The sequence below is a fragment of the Zalophus californianus genome, chromosome 4 (assembly GCF_009762305.2).
Source record: "Zalophus californianus isolate mZalCal1 chromosome 4, mZalCal1.pri.v2, whole genome shotgun sequence".
Lineage (NCBI taxonomy): Eukaryota > Metazoa > Chordata > Mammalia > Carnivora > Otariidae > Zalophus > Zalophus californianus.
Window position 1 is genome coordinate 191,056,469 of NC_045598.1, and position 18,732 is coordinate 191,075,200.

Here is an 18,732-nt window from a genome sequence, read left to right on the forward strand (position 1 = left end):
CCACGCCCTCCCCGCCCCACGCTGCTCCAAGAACCCTCTCCTGCCAGGTGGACGAGCTGTTCCTCGAGGACTTCCAGGCCTTGCCCCACAAACTCTTTCGGGAGTTCGACTATCAGCCCATCGCCGCCGCGAGCCTGGCCCAGGTGCACCGAGCCAAGCTGCACGATGGCACGGAGGTGGCCGTGAAGGTACATGGGGGCCCGCTCTGCGCTGCAGCGGGGTCTGGGCCGGTGCTGGCAGCCCTGGGTCTTCCCTGCACCCTCGCCCAATGCAGGTGCAGTACATCGATCTGCGGGACCGCTTTGACGGCGACATCCACACCCTGGAGCTCCTGCTCCAGCTCGTCGAGTTCATGCACCCCAGCTTTGGCTTCAGCTGGGTCCTCCAGGTAACTGCTGCCCAGAGACGGGCCGGAGCAAGCAGGGTCTGCATGTCATGTGCCGGGGTGGGCTGGTCCCCAGCCTCGACCCCCAGCTGCCCATGTGGCCCCCAGGACCTGAAGGGCACCTTGGCGCAGGAGCTGGACTTCGAGAACGAGGGCCGAAATGCCGAGCGCTGTGCCCGGGAGCTGCAGCACTTCCGCTATATCGTGGTCCCCCGCGTGCACTGGGACACGTCCAGCAAGGTGGGCTGGGCCCCCTCCTGGGTGGGGACGTGCAGCCCTGCTGAGCTCAGCCACTTGCTCTCTCCCAGCGTGTGCTGACGGCGGAATTCTGCGAAGGCTGCAAGGTCAGCGATGTGGAGGCCATCAAGTGCATGGGGCTGGCGGTGAAGGATGTGAGTGCGCGTGCATCAGCCTGTGGGCGTGGCCGGGCATGTGTGTGCCCCAAGCACAGGGTGATGGTGGCCCGGTCCTGTTCTCTCCCCAGATCGCAGAGAAGCTCATCCAGGCTTTTGCGGAGCAGATATTTTATACAGGCTTCATCCACTCGGACCCTCACCCTGGCAATGGTAGGAAAAGTCCCCGGGGGTGGGGGTGGGAGTCAGGGTTCAGGGGACATGAGCTGACACGCTGTGTCCCTAGTTCTGGTGCGGAAAGGCCCCGACGGGAAGGCCCAGCTGGTGCTGCTGGACCACGGGCTCTACCAGTTTCTGGACAAGAAGTAAGGCGGGGAGCCTGGGGGGGGCTGAGGGGGCAGGGCCCCGGTGCCCCGGCCTTACTGCTGGCTTCCTGCAGGGACCGGTCGGCCCTGTGCCAGCTATGGCGGGCCATCATTCTCAGGGACGATGCCGCCATGAAGACACATGCAGAGGCACTCGGAGTGCGAGGTGAGGCCGGGGTGTGCGGGCCTGGGGGCTTGTGGGGCACGCGGTCCTGGCTCACCGCCCCCCAGACTACTTCCTCTTCTCCGAGATGCTCATGCAGCGGCCCGTACGCCTGGGGCAGCTGTGGGGCTCCCACCTGCTCAGCCGGGAGGAGGCAGCCTACATGCAGACCATGGCGCAAGAGCACTTTGAGGACATCATGGGGGTGCTCAAGGCCCTGCCACGGCCCATGCTGCTCGTGCTGCGCAATATCAACACCGTGCGTGCCATCAACACCGCCCTGGGCACCCCTGTGGACCGCTACTTCCTCATGGCCAAGAGGTGGGTGCTGGCTGGCGGGATGCCCGGGGGTGGGAAGTGGCGGATGGAGTGGGATTGGGCCAGGCTGACTGTGTCTCTGGGCAGTGCGGTCAGGGGCTGGACCCGCCTGGCAGATGCAGCGTACCAGAGCCTCTATGGTGCCAGCCTCCTGCGCCACAGCAGGGTCATCTGGGAAATGTTCAAGTTTGAAGTGGCCCTAAGGTGAGGAGATGGGAGGGGGCGGGCATCCAGGGCAGGTGGTCGAGACCTGCTCCCCACCAACCTGTGACCCCTCTGGCCTCCCACCCAGGCTGGAGACCCTATCGATGCGGCTCACCGCCCTCCTGGTTCGGCTCTTGGTCCACCTGGGCCTCCTGCCTGAGACCCAGGGGCTCTCTGAGTACTTGGAGACCTAGGGAGTCCCGGAGGCAAGAGGACCTTCGGGCTCATCCAGCGCCAGACCGACAGAGCTGGCCAGGGCTGGAAGTGCACACACCCCGAGACCTGGGGCGCTGAAGCAGCTGTGGCCTAGAGTGTGTGTGTGTGGGGGGGGGGGGCGGAACACCATGGGGCTCTGACCACAGCCCAGCCAGGAGGCCTGACAATGACCACAAGCTCTTCTCAAATCAAACATCTTTTCCTTGTGTTTTGTACAAAAAGGGGTGGGGACAGTGCACAGGGGTGGTGGTGGCATCCGGGACCCTAGAAGTGGGCGGTGACACGGTCAGTCTCCAACAGGTCGTCCAGGATCTGCAGGGAGATGGGGCTGGTGAGTGGGGGGAGGGCCAGGTGGGGAGGGGTGGGCCACGCGGGGCAGGCTGGGGGCTCACAATGTCAGGAGTGGTGCCGATCTTCTTGGCCAGTTCGCCACGCTCCATAGTGCTCAGGTACAAGTAACGGTTGAGCAGCTCCCCATCCAGAACGTTCCGCACGGCATTCTGCAGGATGCGCCGGTCCACATGCAGCATTCTGGGGAGACATGCAGGCTGTATAGGGCGACGGGAACACGGGTGGGGGGGCGGGGGACGCACACTCACCGGAAGGCCCTGGGGTTGAGGCCGGCGTGGTGGGGCAGCATGGTGGTCAGCGCATTCTGCAGCATCAGCAGCCGCCGGTACGTCTTCTCCTGCATGGGCAGCAGGAGCCCGATGCCACCGTCCAGTGTGGCTGCAGGAGGCACCGGGTGAGTGAGGCTGACCGCCCCGCCCCACACGCCTGCCCGTCCGGCCCGGGACTCACCAAACCAGGTGATGTGCTTGTTTTCCCACACCACCGACTTTTTGCTCGGTCCCTCCGCAGCGCCGCGGCACGGCGTCCTCCAGAATGTGTTCACGTGGGCACCCACGTGGAAGTCTGCCCGCCGGAGCAGGCGCATGCCCCCGAAGCTCTCTTTGGCTAGGCCAGAGGGAGCTCAGGTCATTGCCTGCCCAGCGCCAGCCCCCGCAGAGGGGAAGAGGGAATACTCACCTTCTGGCAGGTACATGTACACCATGAGGTTGCGGTCACGGTCAGACACTGGGGAGCAGAGCCCAGGGTTAGCCCGGCCACCCCCGAAGTCTCTGAGCCCCGAGACCCCCCCAGGCCCTGCGCTCACCCAGGAAACCCAGCTGGGCGTTGTCCACCATGAAGTCCACGCTGTACACTTCCAGGGGCTTGGCATCCTGGGGACGGGGGACGGACGTCAAGGTCAGCCCGTGGCCAGCACCCACCCAGCACAGGGCCTAGGCCGCACGGGTACCCGGGACACGAGGCTCAGTGTCTTGCTCTCCTCCTGGTAGCGCAGCAGCGAGATGCTCTTCATGACGTCGGCCGCCAGAATGAAGTTCTTGACGCTAATCATCTGGTGGATGTAGAGCTGGGTGTCGATGAAGGCCATGCCCGTCAGCTCGCTCGCCCGCAGGCTCCACAGGAAGATCTAGGGGGACAGCAGCAGTGGGTGACAAGGGGCAGGCAGCGGCAGGCCCCAGGGTGAGCGGGAGGGCTCACCTTCTGACCAATGGCGGACACCAGGTGGCCATTGCAGTGGCACAGAGCGGTCACAGGCCCCTTCTGCTCCTTCTCATACAGGACTTTGAACTTGTTCTTGGTCAGGGGCTGGCCAGGCTCAGGCACCACCTCGATCACATCCATGATGAGGATCTGCCGGGGAAGGAGGGTGGGTGATGTGCAGGGAAGGGGCCGGGGCTGCCAGGCACTGCCCACCCCCACCAGCCGTCCCCTTACCCGCCCTCGGCACGTGACCTCCTCCCCCTGCATGAGGCAGGTCCCAGCAGCCACGTAGCCCTTGAGGCCTGACACCGTCTCCTCGCTGCGCAGCGACACGGTCTTCATGCAGGTCACGTGCTCCCACTCCTCCAGCTCGATCCTGCACGAGGCAGAGTGAGGATGCCGCCTCCCGGCTGGCCGCCGGTCCCCAGCCAGACCCCAGCCTCACCTGGCGTTGGGGATGGCCTCCCAGCTGACCGGGGAGATGAGCTGGATGGAGAAGGCCTCCTGCTGGGGGTGGATGTATCGGTCGTCTGCAAGGACACGGGCCGACGGTCAGGGTGGGCAGCCTCGCCAGCAAGGCCCACTCTGGGCATCACGCACCTCTCTCGATGGTCTCGAACTCCTTCTCCTCGCCGGTCATGCGCGGGATGCGGGTGCACGGCATGTTGGTGCTGGTGGCGACTGCATACACCTGCGAGAGCGGAGCGCGTCACGGGCGTGCGAGAGGCCACGCCCAGAGGGTCCCTGGCCCTAAGAGGACGGGGTCAGACCTTGGACTCCACGTGGTAAGCCACGTAGTGGGCAGTGCAGCGCAGGGGGATCTTCCTGACAGGCCACGGGGCATCGTAGGACAAGTAGGCAGGCAGGACACTGATCCTCAGCTCGCCCTGGTGCGTGGGGGACAGGGGCCGGTGAGACCTGGTATCCGCCGAGGGCAGGGCAGGCAAATCCGGGCTTCCGAGGGCTCCACGAGGCCAGCCCTCAGCTCTACCGGAACCGAGGTGTGCGAGGGACTGAGACGTGCTGTGCCGTGCTTCACGGCCTTCCCGTCCCTTCTCTCAGGTTTCCCCAGGGCTGGCATGCTGGCCACAGACATGGTCTGGGCCCAGAGGAAGCTGGAGGCTGCAGGCCAAAGGTTACCCACAGCCCGGCCGGGCCAGAGTCTGCAGACAGGTGAGGGGACCCCCCCACTGGGCCCTGGCTGTTGTCCTTCACCCGTAGTCCCAAGAGCATCAGCACCTACAGAGCCCTTGCCACATTCTCCTCACGGGTCCTCATACTGACGTCACAGATGAGGAAACGGGGCTCAGAGAGAACGAGCACCTGGCCCAGAGTCACACAGCTCCTCAAGGGCAGAGCAGTGACTGGAACTGGGACTGGCCCCCCGCAAACAGGCGCCCTCAGGGGCTGCAGCCGCCACGCCCGCCTGCCCTGCCCTCCAAGCCTTCCCAGTCTCTCACCTCTTTGACCTCGGCCTTGTCCACCTGCTGGACACCCCGCAGGGTCCCCAGCACCTCCTGCTGACCCAGGCAGGGCAACACGGGGCCCATGAGCCTTGGAGTCTCCCTACCTGTCTGTTGAAATACAGGAAACCACGGGGACAGTTGACGTTGTGGAACGGGGCAAAGGAGTCAATGGGACCGTCGATGCCCATGGGGTGCAGCCGCAGGGCCCCCCGGCCAGTCACCAAGAGCCAGTGAGGCGAGGGGCCACAGATGAACACCTGAGGGCAGGCACTGTGAGGTGAGGCCCCGTCTGCCGCACCCCGGGCCCCCCGAGAGCCGCCGGCCTACCCCTGAGTAGCCATAGATGTCCTCGAAGTACCGGAACCGGGCCACGCGGCCCCGGGCCCCGGCCCCCTCCTCAGCGCCTCCGCCTTCCACTTTCTTCTTGGACGGCTTCGGCTTCTTCTCACGGAAGTTGATGCTGTGAGGGAGCTGGAGGGGGTGGTGCGCCATGAGGGCCGGCTCGTGCCCCCAACCCCGTTCCACATCCACCCCATGCCCAGCTCAGCGCCGTCGCTGCACCTTCTTGAAACGGACTTTGAGGTTTCCCTGGCCGAGCTGGGAGTCGTGCGGGAAGGCCTCGTAGATGAGCAGCTCCTGGTCCACGTGCACCTGGGGGGCAGTGCAGGGTCACCAGGGAAGTGGGGGCACCCGGCCTGGCTGCCGCGGGGAACAAAGGGCCCACACTCACCAGCAGGTAGGGCCTGCTCTGGCGGCTCCCCAGGGCCACCAGCAGCACCTCCTTGACGAGGGGCAGCTCCCCCTGGCGCGTGGCCTCCTCCTTTCGGGCCTCGCCCTGCGTGGTGGGCTGACCGAAGGAGCTGTCCACCAGGACCCTCTGCCCGACGGGAAAGTTCTTCACCAGGAACACCAGCCGCCAGTCGGGGAGCTGGTATATCTGTGTGGGGAGTGGGGTTAGCGGCCACAGGAAGCCGGGGACAGGGAGCTGCACCGGGCACAGGGTCCCACGCACCTCCATGGTTCCGTTTTCCCGCACCAGCAGGCACCAGTGGGTGGGCTCCGCCCGGAACGGGGTGGGCTCCCGGTCCGCAGGGGGCTGGCTATTCCTGCGGGCCTCCTCCTTGCTGGGGCTGAAGAGGGAGCCCGAGTCCCCGTACAGCATCTCCTCTTCATCATCCACGGTGGGGCTAGAGGCCGGGGCCGGCACACAAGTCACACGGGGCCTGCCACAGGCCCCCCTGGCCCCAGCCTGTGCCGTGACTGCCCCCACGTACCTGGTTTCCGAGCCCTGGCCCTCTGCCTCGGAGCCACTGCGGCCCCCCAGCTCATCGCGGGCCCCGCCCAGGCGGCTCTCCGTAGTGAACATGCCGCTGACGTCTCGGTACACGCACAGTGTGATCACCTTGGACTGCTACAGGGACAGGGACGGGCTCAGCACGGGGTGGGGGGCGAGGGTCAGCAGGCTGCGCGCACGGCCGGGTGCTTACATGGTGCAGCGGGGGCTTGTGCAGCGCCAGGCGGTGGTGACGGCCCCCATACGAGTCGCTCTTGAGCAGGAACATGGTGACATGGCCCTCAGCGCTCATAATAACCACGTAGGGGTCAGCCACGGCACACTGCACGATGGGGGAGCCCAGGTCCACGGGGATGAAGTGTAGCTGGTTCACTGTGGGCACAGGATGGTCAGTACCGGGTGGTCAGCACCCACCACCCCTGCCTGGCCGCCTGCCCGCCCACCCAAGCCCACCTCCTTCCAACAAGCGGATGCCGAGCGGCGACACCTGCACGATGTAGCGATTGTCCCCAATGTTGCCAGCAAAGACCGTGGGGCCCTGTGTGGCAAAGCCACTGGTGTCCAGCTCCATGATCTCCTGCCCTGTCTGCAGGATCTGCAGGTGATGGGAGAGTGAGGCACACCCTCCACGGTGGGGACCGCCACCCCGCCAGGCTGCCAGACCCCTACCCCTTACCATGGTGGAGTCTTCCCGGCTCAGGATAAGGAAGCCGTGTCTTCGTCCATCATCGTCTGCCTCGAGGGTGCTGGGCTCCTGCTCTGCCCCCTCCCCCTTGGCCGTCTCCTCCTGTGACAGCAGGAAGAGCAGTGATCACACCACCCGGCCGGGGGGGCCTGCCTCAAACAGCCTGGCAGAGCCCTGTCCTGGGCCCCACCGCCTCCAGGCCACCCCCAAGCTCAGGCTGAGTCCACATGGAGGGCAGCACTGGTCCCCTGCCCCACTCGGGACCTCCTGGTCAGCCTAGGCTCCACCTACTTGCTCCTTTCGCACAGGGGCAATGACTGTCCACATGTCGTAGCAGCCGGGAAGTTCAAAGGTCGTCACCACCTGGGGCCGGATGCTCTTCTGGAATGACAATGGGGGTGTCCGTCCACCCAGGTCCCACCAGGAGGCACCCCCTCCCCCACCCCCACGTACCTGTAGCACTGACAGGGCCCCATTCTTCCCATAGCCGGAGCACACCACGATCTCCAGGTCTGGCTCGGGGCTGTTCTGAAACTGCACGAGTCTGACAGTAAGGGCAGGCCCCCGCGGCCCCCTGCCCCCCATCTCCCTGCACAGGTCTGAGAGGAAGGGCAGGCCCCCGCGGCCCCCTGCCCCCCATCTCCCTGCACAGGTCTGAGAGGAAGGGCAGGCCCCCGCGGCCCCCTGCCCCCCATCTCTCCACCCGAGGGCACCTCTTCGGAGAGGAAGGCAGGCTCGCCCATGGCAGCGTTGGCACAGGGTCCAATGTTGAGGATGCTGTCACATACCTGCAGACACAGCCGTGCTCAGGCCAGCCAGGGTGGGAGGCCCCCCCTCTGGGCCCCAACCTCACCTCAAAAGAGTAAGTGGCCAGCTGTGTGCCTGACTGGGCCTCGCTGCCGTATACTTCAATCTCGTCCACCTCGTCCTGCGGCACAGACTTGCCCCCTGCAGCAGACACAGGCCCCGCGAGCCCACCCTGGTTGCCTGGCCCCCAGGTCTAATCCGACCAGCCCCCGCCTGCCCCCTCCAGCCCTGGTTCTCCGTCCTCACCTGACCAGCCCACTGTGGAGTCCACTCGCTTCTTCTTCGAGGGAGGCTCTTCCTGGGGGGGGGGGGGGGACGGGGGGGCAGTGAGCAGCCCTCTGAGGCAGCCCCCCGCACAAGGGGCTCACGACCCAACAGACCCCAGGCACCCACCTTGTCGGCAGCCTCTCGGACGGCACTAGCTGGGGGCTCCTGCAGCTTCTCTGTGTACTTGAGGAGGAGCGAGTTGCCCAGGCGAGAGCCAAGGAACAGGTACCCAGGCTCCATGGTGACCATCTGAAGACAGTGGGTGCTGAGGGTGCAGCCAGGCCCACCCCCAGGGCCGCTGCCCCCACCCCTCTCCTTCAACTCACGCTAGTGGTGAGGACGCTGGCAGCGGCCTTGTCGAAGTGGAAGGCGCGGACGCTGCGCATGCCATCAGTGATGAGGGTCAGCACATAGCTGTGGGAGGGGGAGCACTGAGCTGGGGGGCGAGGCTGGGGGGCAAGGGTGGGAGGGCATGGGGCTCACCGAAGGCGGGGAGACGCACATCTCACCGCCCTTGAGGGAGATGACCATCTTGTCGTAGGAGATGAACGCCGCCTGCGCGCAGTCCAGGGTGATCCTCACGCCCTCCTGGGTGCCTGTGCAGGACACAGTCAGGTCCACGGCCCCCACCACCCCTGCCCCTCGGCCCTGCCCCTACCCACACTCACGAAGGGGAAAGGCAGTGGTGCCGGTGGTGAGGCCGTTGAGAGCCACACCGTACGGAGGGACGCTCTGGTTCAGGTAGAGCAGCGAGTTGACCGCGAAGACCACCACCCCACCTGGAGAGGGACAGGCTGGTGGGCGGGGCTCCGCACCCTCGCACTACGCCCCCCACCCCCACGGCCCTCACCTATGGGCTTGGGCACCGCGAGGGCCTGGGTGCAGTCAAAGGGGAGGCTGGTGAGGGACCAGATGACCGGGTGGACCTTCTGTGTGATGTTCAGGGAAATGGCCACGATGGAGCAGGTGTCCTGCCGCACAGCCACCCGTCTGGGGGACAGACAGGTAGGTCAACCAGGGCTGGGGGGCCTGGTCCCTCCCCCGCCCCCCGGAGCCCCAGCCCAGGCCGTGGCAGCTTCAGCCCACGGCACCAGGGCCTCACCCCGGCCAGGTCTGGTTGGGCTCAAAGAGGATGAGCAGGGTGGGCTCGTAGTAGCCATGCAGGAACTGCAGGTCCACGATGTTGAGCAGCTTCTCGTCCAAGCCCCGCACGTCAATGATGTAGCTGGGCAGGAAGCTGGACCTCTGCCTGGGGGCAACAGGCTTCAGTGGGCAGAGGAAGCAGGGAACACCGGCTCAGAGAGCCCCTCCCCCGCTGCAGTACTCACCCCTCCCCCATTAGCCCCTCGTGCTCCTCGGCCAAGCTCTCCCTGCGGAAGGGCAGCACCACCAGGCGCGTGCCGTAGATGAGCATGGCTGCACAGCGTCCGTCAGGGTCCACCCGCACCCGCGGCGTGTGCACATTCTGCACAAACCCATCCTGGGGGCAGAGGGCATCATTAGGCAGGCCTGGGGATGGGAGGCCCAAGGGGAGCAGGGGGGGCTGGGGGTGTGGCCTGGCCCTACCCGCAGCTCGGGCTCCTCAAAGTAGTGCAGAGACAGGGTCTTCAGGTCATGGGTGCCCGGGTCATACTCCACCACCGACAGCTGGAAGGCAGCAGGTCAGAGCTGGTGCCCACCCACAGCCTGGCAGGCCCTCCCACCAACTCCCACCTCCCGGCTCATCGCCTAACCTTGGCGTCCTTAAAGCTCAGGAGCAGGGCGTCCCGCTTGGCACCCACCAGCTGCACACTGGCCATAGACATGACGTTGCCGAAGAAGGAGAAGGACGCCACCAGCTCCAGCTTCTCCCGGTGTTCCCGGTGGGCCTTTCCCTCTGGGGGACAGGCCAGTGGGTCCAGGTCTGGGCCCACACCCCAGCCCCCACAGTCCCAGGCCTGTGGCCAGGGCAGCCACCCTTGTACGTACCTGTGCTCCTGTCATTTTTGGTTGGTGCCTGGGAGGAGAAGAGGAGGGTGAGCAGTAAAGTCACACACCTGGCAGCCCCACGCAGGGCCAACCCCACCCAAACCCTCACCCCGGCGCAGACCACGCTTCCAGGCACTTCTGGAGACAGCCGCGCACAGCCCAACCCAACATACACAAACACGCTCGTACCCTGGTCCCCCACGTGGCCACAGGGCTTCTCAGAAAGCCCCCGCTCACCGCTTCCCCAGCAGTCCACTCACTAGCACGCACGGGCGGGGGGCGGCGCAGGGGGGTGGAGGGAGAGAGAACCTCAAGCGGACTCTGCACTGAGCCCAGAGCCAACAGAGGGCTCAATCTCACCACCCTGCGATCAGGACGTGAGCCGAAATCAAGAGTCGGACACTCAACTGACTGGGCCTCGCAGGTGCTCCATAAAGTTTTAATGATGAGACAGAAGATCATTTTTAATAATACACTTGTGCTACGGGGAAAACATCCTGGAGAGAGCTGCTTGAGAGAAGCCATGTAAGTAATTCATTACAGAAAGAGCATTTTATACATCCCATGCCTACTTCACAACAACCATGGAAACTCCAGAGCCAGAGGACTTCACCAGGAAAATTCTACCAAATGTTTCAGAAATGATGACTAACTTAAAAAACACCAAAGAAAACCAAAATGAAACCAAAAATCCCACTGGTCCCAGGCTGATGGCACCTCAGGAGGTGGAGGCCCCCTTGACACGGATCATGCACGTGGGACACAAAGTCGAAGCCGACGACTCCTTGCAGTATCTGCCAAGGAGCCGGTGACGTGTGGAAAGGGTACTACATCACAACCAGTCATTCCAGGAAGGCAAAATTAGTTTAACACAAGAACACCCATATCACCGAGGTTAAGGAGAAAAATACACTGTTTCGATAGACACAAAAAAAGCGTAGGATAGGGGCACCTGGTTGGCTCAGGTCATGGTCCCAGGGTCCTGGGATCGAGCCTGCTCGGCGGGGAGTCTGCCTCTCCCTCTGCCGCTCCCCCTGCTTGTGCGCTCTGTTAAATCAATAAATAAATATCTTAAAAAAAAAAAAAAGAGGGCACCTGGGTGGCTCAGTTGGTTGAGCGACTGCCTTCGGCTCAGGTCATGATCCTGGAGTCCCGGGATCGAGTCCCGCATCGGGCTCCCTGCTCGGCGGGGAGCCTGCTTCTCCCTCTGACCCTCCCCCCTTCTCATGTACTCTCTCTCATTCTCTCTCTCTCAAATAAATAAATAAAATCTTTAAAAAATAAGTAAATAAATAAAGAGAAAGAAGAAGAAAGTTGAGGTCACTACGTTGATGTTGAAGAAACCAGATCTTAAGGCAAAAAGTACTGGAGAAAAAAGAGGACATTTCATGACAAAAATGTCAGTTCAAAAGTAAAACATTATTCTGTATTTGTCTCGTATACACCTAATAACACAGCTTTAAAATATGCATGTACACACAAAAAATCCTTGATAGGCCTGTAGAGCAAGTGTCCCACCTTGTCCGTCCTTAAAGTTACTGTGGATAGGCTTCATTTTGGGCTCTTCCATGTAAATTTGAGAATCAGATTATTAGATCTAATGGGAAACCCACTGCGACTTTGAAAGACCTGAGGAGGGTGTGGACATCTCGACGATATTGAGATTTTCCATCTGTAACCATGACCCATTTTCTGTTTACTTGGGATTTCCATTAATTTCAATGAAGTGCTATGTATTTTTCCTCCCAAAGGTCACAGGGCCTCTCCCACTGCCCAGCTGCCCCAGGCCACACACAGCTTCTCTGCCCTGCAGAGAGCAGCACACCCTGCCTCTGACTGAGCTGCCCTTACTGCCCACCTCACCCAGGAGACTGGGGCACCAGGCACACTGCCCACCCCCCACACAACCCCACCTGCTTCGTGCTCTCTGCCTTCCCCACTCCTGTCACCAGAGGTGAGCTGTTCACTACTGCAGCCACCTGCACGGGATTCCACAGGGCAGATTCAAGACAGCCTCAAGACAGGGCCCGTCACCCCTCTCCTGGGTCTGGCCTTGCGGCGGCTCTGGACAAGCTATGGAGGGAACCGCTGGCGTGCGCCCAGAGCCCGGCCTTGTGAGGACCAGCAGCTTTCCCCTTCGTCTCCAGAGCTGCCACATAAGAAGCCCAACTACTTCGAGGCCACCATGCTGCCAGGAAAACCAAGCCAGCCACGTGGGGAGTGGAGGGGAGAGGGATGGAGAGAAGCCACCCAGCTGAAGCCCAGACCTCCCAGAGCACAGGCCAGGGACCTCCTCAGTCCATGGGGTGCCCTGTCCAAACTCCCACGACACTCACAGACGCACGCACCCGCAACACCAGGCTGCTGTTCCAGCAGGACCAGGCCGACCCCGAACACCCTCCAGCTGCCCCCCATCAGTTCCATCTCCCACCCCTCTGACTCGAGAGTTGGCCAACTTTCCTATAATGAGCCGAAGAGCAAATATCTGACTTCAGCTCGGCAGCCACGTGCAGTCTGTTTGGAATTCTTACAACTCTCTGAAGATGTCCAAAGCCCCCTGGATTTCGGTGGGCTGGGAGAGGGCTGTGGCCGTGCTGGTGCACCCCCCCCCCCCCCGCCTCTGTTGTGGATCAGCTGTTACTGTGCTCACATCTTTAAGAATCCTGTTTTCCCGCCAGTTACCGCTCCATCTCTTTGATTCCCTTTGCACAAGTCTTTCTGGAGATGTTCACCGTTAACTCATTCTCTTTCTCTGGTGGGCTCTCAACCCTGCGGGCCCCCGTCCCCACCCCCCAGTCAAGAGTCGCCAGGGCCTCCAGGTCCCGTGCCTCAGCTGAGGCTCGGCAGCCTGGGACACAGCATCAGGCCCCCAGTTTGCTGCCTTCCCTGGTCCTGGGCTCTCCTCCCGCCTCCCTGGCCATGCTTCCTACAACTCTTCTTGGCCTCTTCCCTTCTTCCCAACGTCTCAACGCTGGGGCACCCCAGGGCCCAGGCGGCCACCTTCCGGGTGATCCCAACCAGCTTCAGAGTCTAAAGAGCCCAACTTCAGCTCCAGCCCAGACCCTGCTCCTCAGCACAACTCCTGTGTCCCCAGCTTTCCCTCAACCTCACAGGGGGCCGTGGAATCAGCACCTTGGGTTAAGTCTGTGGCGGCTGGAGTCCAAGATGGCCTCTGAGAATTCACGCCCGGTGCGGCCGCTCACACTGTGCCAGGGCTGGTCCAGATGAGCTGTACTAGGTGGCAGTGTGCCACGTCCACCTCAGGTTATGAAGACACTGTGACTTCTTGGTGACTTGTTCTTTCTCGCTCAGTCTCCTTCCAACAGTGGTGTGAGTGAGAAGCAGAAACCCCAACCCCAACTGAGCCTTCGGAGGATGGCAGCCCTGCCAACCTCTAACTGCAACCTCCTGAGAGCCTGTGCAGAGCCACCCCACTAAACCACTCCTGGCTTCCCGAGCCTCAGAAACCGGGAGATATATCCATTGCTTAAGCCTCTAAGTTTTGGGACGCACGCCTGGGTGGCTCAGTCGGTCACACGTCTGCTTTGGGCTCAGGTCATGATCCCAGGGTGCTGGGGTCGAGCCCCACGTCGGGCTCCCTGCTTCTCCCTCTCCCTCTGCCCCCACCCCGTTTATTCTCTCTCTCTAACAAATAAAATTTAAAAAAGAATCTTTAAGAAAAAAAGTTTCTAAAAAAACCTTGTCATGCAGCAACAACTAATATGATATCCAAAAAGGAGCCCCTACTCCCATTTCCCTGTTCCACCTTCTCCATATCAGGTCACAGCAACTCCACCCCTCCTGGTACTCAGACCCAAACCGGGCCCCAGCAAAACCTTGGCTCCTCGTGCCTTCACGTCCCACATCCTGTCCACCCTGAACTTGACTGCTTCCCACCACCTCCACTGCCTGATGCTCCTGACTGGGCTCCCTTCAGGCCCCCTCCCACCTCCCTACCGATTCTTCCACACAGCTGCCAGAGTGACTGACCCTCGTGAAACATAGGTCAGGTGGCTCCTTAACTTCACCTCTGAGTTAGCACTCAATCCCTACACACCTAAAAGGTGGCCAGGCTGATACCTGGCCCCCACCTCGTCACCCCTCTGACCTTCTGTCCTCTCCTCCATCCTTTTTTTTTTTTTTTTAAGTAATCTCTATGTTCAATGTGGGGCTTGAATCCACGACCCCAGATCAAGAGTCGCATGCTCTTCGGACTGAGCCAGCCAGGAGCCCCTCCTCACTCCCCTCTTCCTCAGGGCCTGCTGGCTGATCCTTTCTTTTTTTCTTTTTTGAAAGAGAAAGGGAGAGAGAGAGAGTGGGTGTTGGGGAGGGGCAGAGGGAGAGAATCCCAAGCAGACTCCATACCCAGCACGGAGCCCGACAACGTGGGGCTACATCTCACAACCCCGAGATGATGACCTGAGCGGAAATCAAGAGTCTGGATGCTTCACCGACTGAGCCACCCAGGCAGCCCCCTCTTGGCTGGCTCTTGACCACCAGCCCCGACTGCCCTAACACCTTCACCTGCCGACACCCACAAGGCTCTCTCCAGCACCTCGTCCTTGCCTGCTCAAAACTCAGCTTTGCAAGGAGGCCAAATTTAACACCACTCCTGCTCTCCACTCCCCCAGTCCGCTCTGCTGGTTTCCACGGCACTTCACGACTGGCTGTGTCTGGTCTGTCACCCCCGGGAACAGGGGCACCGCAAGCGCAGGTCTCTGCCCGCAATGCTCACCAGCATCTACTCACGAGGCCTCTGCACAAACACACACGTCTGTGGAGAAAACGGGGGAGGGAACGCCAGTGTTCACTGCGGACGGTGAGCTTCCAGTCTGTCTCTCAAAGCTCACTGGAATCAGAGGAGGAACCTTACAGGAAGACGGGACCCAGAAACCGTCTCAGTTTACTGCATACGGCAAAGATGCTCTCGGACGATACGGAAACTGACTCATTCATTCATCTTAAGTAATCTCCACACCCAACGTGGGGCTCAAACTCACACCCCGAGATCAAGAGTCTCCTGCTCTCCCAACTGAACCAGCCAGGAACCCCCATTTGTACTTGCAAGACCTCTTTTTCAGTTTTGAAATTTTGACAAAAGCCAAATACTGACCTCAAAGCTGCCATTATCACGAAAGCTTAAACTAACATTCTTTTTAACGACACCTATTCAGTCACAAAGCTCTCGCCGAAACACTCCCACTTTTCCTGTTTTGCTTTCCTTATCGTGTTATTCGTACAGCCGTCCACGCAGTTAATGCAAAAACACACACACAGGTGTCCCGAGGTAGGCGCCCCTCTGACCCCGTCTGCCGGCGGCACCAGCCCCCGCTCCAACCCGGTGGCGACCCCTCCCCCGCCGCAGGCGCTCTCCGCCCTCAACCGCTTCTGGCCGGCGCCCAGGCGGCCCCTTCTTCCCCGACGGCCTCCGCGCCCGTCCCGGGGCTTGGCGAAGCCTCGCTCGCCCAACTCGCGCAAGAAGCCTTCCCGGACCAGTCACCCCCCGGCAACCAAAGCACCCCGTGTCTCCGCTGTGGACGGGCTCGTCACGCTCCAGTGACCTCCCGTCGGGGTCCGCCCGCCCGAGGGCCAGCCTGCTGCCGCTCGCCAGGACCGTCGTTCCGCCGACAGACGGCTGCTCTGCCCCGGAGAGGCCGCGCGGAGGGGCCCACCGGGGAGCGCCGCCTCCCCGCCTCCGCTCTACCCGCCCGCGCGCCCCTGCGTTCCCAGTTGGTGCCGACTTTCCGCCTCGCGCTCCTGCGGCTCGTTCCCCGCCGCCGCTCTCCCCCCGCACACAGCGGCGCCGGCCCGCCGCGCCAGCGCGGAGGACGCTCCGGGCGCGGGGCGAGCAGCCAGGCGAGCGCACGGGCCCGGGGCCCGGGGGCCGGCTCGCACCTACCTCGGCGTCGCGGTTGAGGCGGTACACGTAGAGCTGCGAGGTGCCGGCCACCACGAGGTTGCGCTCGCTGTTGTTGAAGAAGTTGCAGTACATGGAGAACTCCAGGCCGGTGGGCGGATGCGCCTGCTTGTACACGGCGTACATGGCGCCGAGCCCGCGCGGCGCGGGGTCGCAGGGCACGACCCCGGCTCGGCGCCCCCTGCCCGGCCGTGCGCGCGCCCGCCGCCCACCTGGCGGTTGGAGCCGGCTCGCGCGGGAACGGGACGGCGGCGCACAAGGCCCGGGCGGCCCCGGAAGCTGAGCGCCGGGGTTCCCGGCGCCCGCGCCTGCGCCTGCGCCCGCGCCCGCGCCCGCGCCCGCGCCTGCGCGGCGCCGCCTGGGCGGTGGCGGCGGGAAGAGGCAACAGCGACCCCTGGTGGCGGGGGGTGGCGGGGCGGCCTTGCGGCTCTGCTCCCAGGCTCTGCGTCCAGAGCCCGGAAATCCCGAGCTCGGTCGAAATCCAGCGCCCCGTACCTAGGGAACCCGGCAGCGGGTGGAGAGCGGGGCGGGGGGTGCGGGGCTTAGGGCCTCCGGGCCTGGGCTGGGCTGGGGGCCGCCGGCCCGGGGTGGGGGTGGGGGGTCACAAGGAGGGTCTCGGCCGCGAGAAGAGGCGTCGTTCCCGCTCCAAACCCGCGTGGGCGAGGCGCCGTGCCGGACGCTGGCGGGCGCGCCGGCAGGGAACGGACGCCCGGAGGCGGACACGTGCCAGATGACGCTCCTGGCAAGGGCTGCTAGTGTGGAGGATTGCCCGACGAGTCCGAGTCCGGGCTCGGGACAGCTTCGTGGGGAGCAGGTTTGCGGGTCATCGTCCCTCTAGGACGAGAGGGCTGGCCCCAGGGCCGCGATTTTGCCCTTCTCGCCCCCTTTGTCCTCCCCAGGCCTAGCACAGCTGTCCACTTCGGAGATTGGAGCCGGGATCAAGCCCGGCTAACAGACCTCTCCTCCCTTGGCGGGTACTTTTGCCGTAGGTACCCTCGCGCAGACCTGGGACTTAGAAATGAAATCATAAGCAATAAAATAAGGGAGAAAGTGTAGTCACGCCCAAGAAAATGACTTAGAAATACATGTTTATGTTGCACCCATATCTGTCCACTTGCTCGTGTCGGCAGCAAGCCTCCAAGTCTGGACCTTTGGGCAGTGGTCAAAGGAATCACTGGATGCCCAGCAGGCGTGTGACCCCTGAGCCACACCAAAGCCCTTTAAAGGTAAGAAAAACTGTAACCGGGACTATGAGAACGCGCTGGAGGAGACAGCAGGGACAGAGCTGGGGCCCCAGTCAGGACACTAACTCTTGGTGTGCCTCTCAGAGGGGCACGGTCATGGTGCGCCCATCACAGGACATCTGTGATGATTGAAAAAATCGGTGCCCACAGAACCCTTGGACTGGAGCTTGGCACATGGCCAATGCCCTCACAAATGAACACGAGCTCGTCTGTGGGACAGAGGTGGTCAGTGCAGAGAGGGCTTTAGACACTGAAGGAGCACAGCCCTGGGGAGCACAGCAGTGGATAGGGTGAGGGGCAGGAGGTTGCCAGGTCAGCAGGGGGAACACAGCGGTGAGCCTGCCTGGCAGATCAGCTCTCTCAATGGGAGGTGAAGGTGGGGGCCTGTCAGCAGAGGCGGGGGCTTCAAGTGGCTGGGGAGGGACAGTGATGGGCCAGAAGATGGTCCAAGGCTGGGGAGGAGCAGGTTGGGGAGTGCCCGTGCGCGTCCTGGCAACTCGGGCTTTCAGCTCCTCCTCCAGAAGGGCCTGGGCCCCTTCTGAGTCTCCCCTTCCTCCTGGCCCCCCAAAAGCCAGTGTTCTCCCTCATATCCTGAAGCTTGGGCCCTGTGGCTAGTGGACACTACAGTCCAGGCCATGCTCACGCTCTTCGTATTCCTCTGGGGCAGCACCTTCCTTCTGTGCCAAGAGGCCATCTTTATGTGCTCAGTGTTATAGACCAGACTTAGGAGGGAGGTGGTACTTCTCACACCTCTCTCTTGTGGAGTTGGTGAAGCTTCTTGGAGGATCAATACCTCTTGGAGAGGCTGGAGTGTCTGTCTACCTGTGTCAGGACAGGGAGCTCTCAGATATGGCCCTTCCTGCCCAATTTGCCACAGATTACTGACATGCAGCACCCACCTCCCTCCAGCACAAGTGGACCCATGGAGCATAACATGGGACTGACTTCCACTCTCCCGCTTTTGTGTCTGTGTATTGGGTAAATGACAGGCTGAATCTGATAACTCCTGGAACCCTTCCTCTTTGTGCTCTTTCCTCCTACCTCTTTTCTGCTCCCTGGAGAGTGCATTTAATGGCTGGAGCTCTGGCAGCCATTTTGGACCGTGAAGGGTGTCATGGATTGAATTGTGTCCCCCAAAAAGGTATGCTGGAAACCTAACCCCCAGTACCTCAGAATGTGACTTTTATTTGGAAATAGGATCATTACAGATAGTATTAGTTAAGATGAGGGCATACTGGGGTAGGGTGAACTGGTAATCCAATAGGACTAGTGTCCTCATGAGAAGAGACACACGAGAGAAGGTCATAAGACAGAGGGAGACACTGGACTTTTCCTGCCACAAGACACAGAACACTTGGGCCCAGCCAGTAAAGTCTCATGTGATGAATTCTGCCTACAGAGCTGAGAAGGAACACGGCTTACTGACACCTTGATTTCGGACTTCTGCCTCCAGAACTGTGAGAAAATGAATTTTTGTCATTTTAAGGCACCCGGTTTGTGGCGGGCTGTGCGACATCCCCAGGAGACTA

At 62.2% G+C, this 18,732-nt stretch overlaps 2 protein-coding genes across 7 annotated transcripts in view; one reads left to right on the top strand and one right to left on the bottom strand.

Moving 5' to 3' along the window:
- Positions 1 to 2,197, top strand: part of ADCK5 (aarF domain containing kinase 5) — a 16,807-nt gene extending 14,610 nt beyond the window's left edge. For 4 of the 6 annotated variants that reach the window (XM_027600734.2, XM_027600756.2, XM_027600768.2 and 1 more), the window contains 10 exons: positions 48 to 188; positions 275 to 388; positions 494 to 625; positions 694 to 777; positions 870 to 951; positions 1,025 to 1,103; positions 1,178 to 1,269; positions 1,335 to 1,587; positions 1,672 to 1,788; positions 1,877 to 2,197. In XM_027600734.2, the coding sequence (XP_027456535.2) occupies positions 48 to 188; positions 275 to 388; positions 494 to 625; positions 694 to 777; positions 870 to 951; positions 1,025 to 1,103; positions 1,178 to 1,269; positions 1,335 to 1,587; positions 1,672 to 1,788; positions 1,877 to 1,982 (1,200 nt within the window). In that variant the 3' untranslated portion in view covers positions 1,983 to 2,197. The remainder of the gene's footprint in view (positions 1 to 47; positions 189 to 274; positions 389 to 493; positions 626 to 693; positions 778 to 869; positions 952 to 1,024; positions 1,104 to 1,177; positions 1,270 to 1,334; positions 1,588 to 1,671; positions 1,789 to 1,876) is intronic. The other 2 variants (XM_027600740.2, XM_027600750.2) reach the window with 2 other exon arrangements.
- On the bottom strand, positions 2,188 to 16,243 carry CPSF1 (cleavage and polyadenylation specific factor 1). Its single transcript, XM_027600619.2, has 37 exons — positions 15,942 to 16,243; positions 10,043 to 10,070; positions 9,808 to 9,950; positions 9,641 to 9,721; positions 9,403 to 9,554; positions 9,177 to 9,323; positions 8,925 to 9,064; positions 8,743 to 8,853; positions 8,577 to 8,670; positions 8,401 to 8,488; positions 8,201 to 8,323; positions 8,054 to 8,105; positions 7,854 to 7,948; positions 7,714 to 7,788; positions 7,454 to 7,534; positions 7,292 to 7,381; positions 6,992 to 7,102; positions 6,769 to 6,910; positions 6,509 to 6,687; positions 6,296 to 6,432; positions 6,034 to 6,208; positions 5,752 to 5,958; positions 5,583 to 5,672; positions 5,349 to 5,492; positions 5,126 to 5,278; positions 4,326 to 4,442; positions 4,156 to 4,246; positions 4,001 to 4,085; positions 3,790 to 3,931; positions 3,553 to 3,705; positions 3,305 to 3,481; positions 3,161 to 3,227; positions 3,034 to 3,081; positions 2,806 to 2,961; positions 2,604 to 2,733; positions 2,397 to 2,535; positions 2,188 to 2,316 (listed from the first exon to the last, which is right to left on the bottom strand). The coding sequence occupies exons 1-37, from the start codon at positions 16,083 to 16,085 to the stop codon at positions 2,269 to 2,271; spliced, it is 4,335 nt and encodes a 1,444-aa protein (XP_027456420.1). The 5' UTR covers positions 16,086 to 16,243; the 3' UTR covers positions 2,188 to 2,268.
- Positions 16,244 to 18,732: the final 2,489 nt, after the last annotated feature.

What these genes read in the sequence shown, in the direction of transcription:
- CPSF1 (XM_027600619.2), bottom strand. Translation starts at nt 16,085, where the DNA reads ATGTACGCCGTGTACAAGCAGGCGCATCCGCCCACCGGCCTGGAGTTC. An exon ending in CCAGCGTCCTCACCACTAGC is followed by an intron (nt 8,324 to 8,400) that starts GTGAGTTGAAGG and finishes CACTGTCTTCAG; the next exon opens with ATGGTCACCATGGAGCCTGG. An exon ending in ACAAGCCCCCGCTGCACCAT is followed by an intron (nt 6,433 to 6,508) that starts GTAAGCACCCGG and finishes CTGTCCCTGTAG; the next exon opens with CAGTCCAAGGTGATCACACT.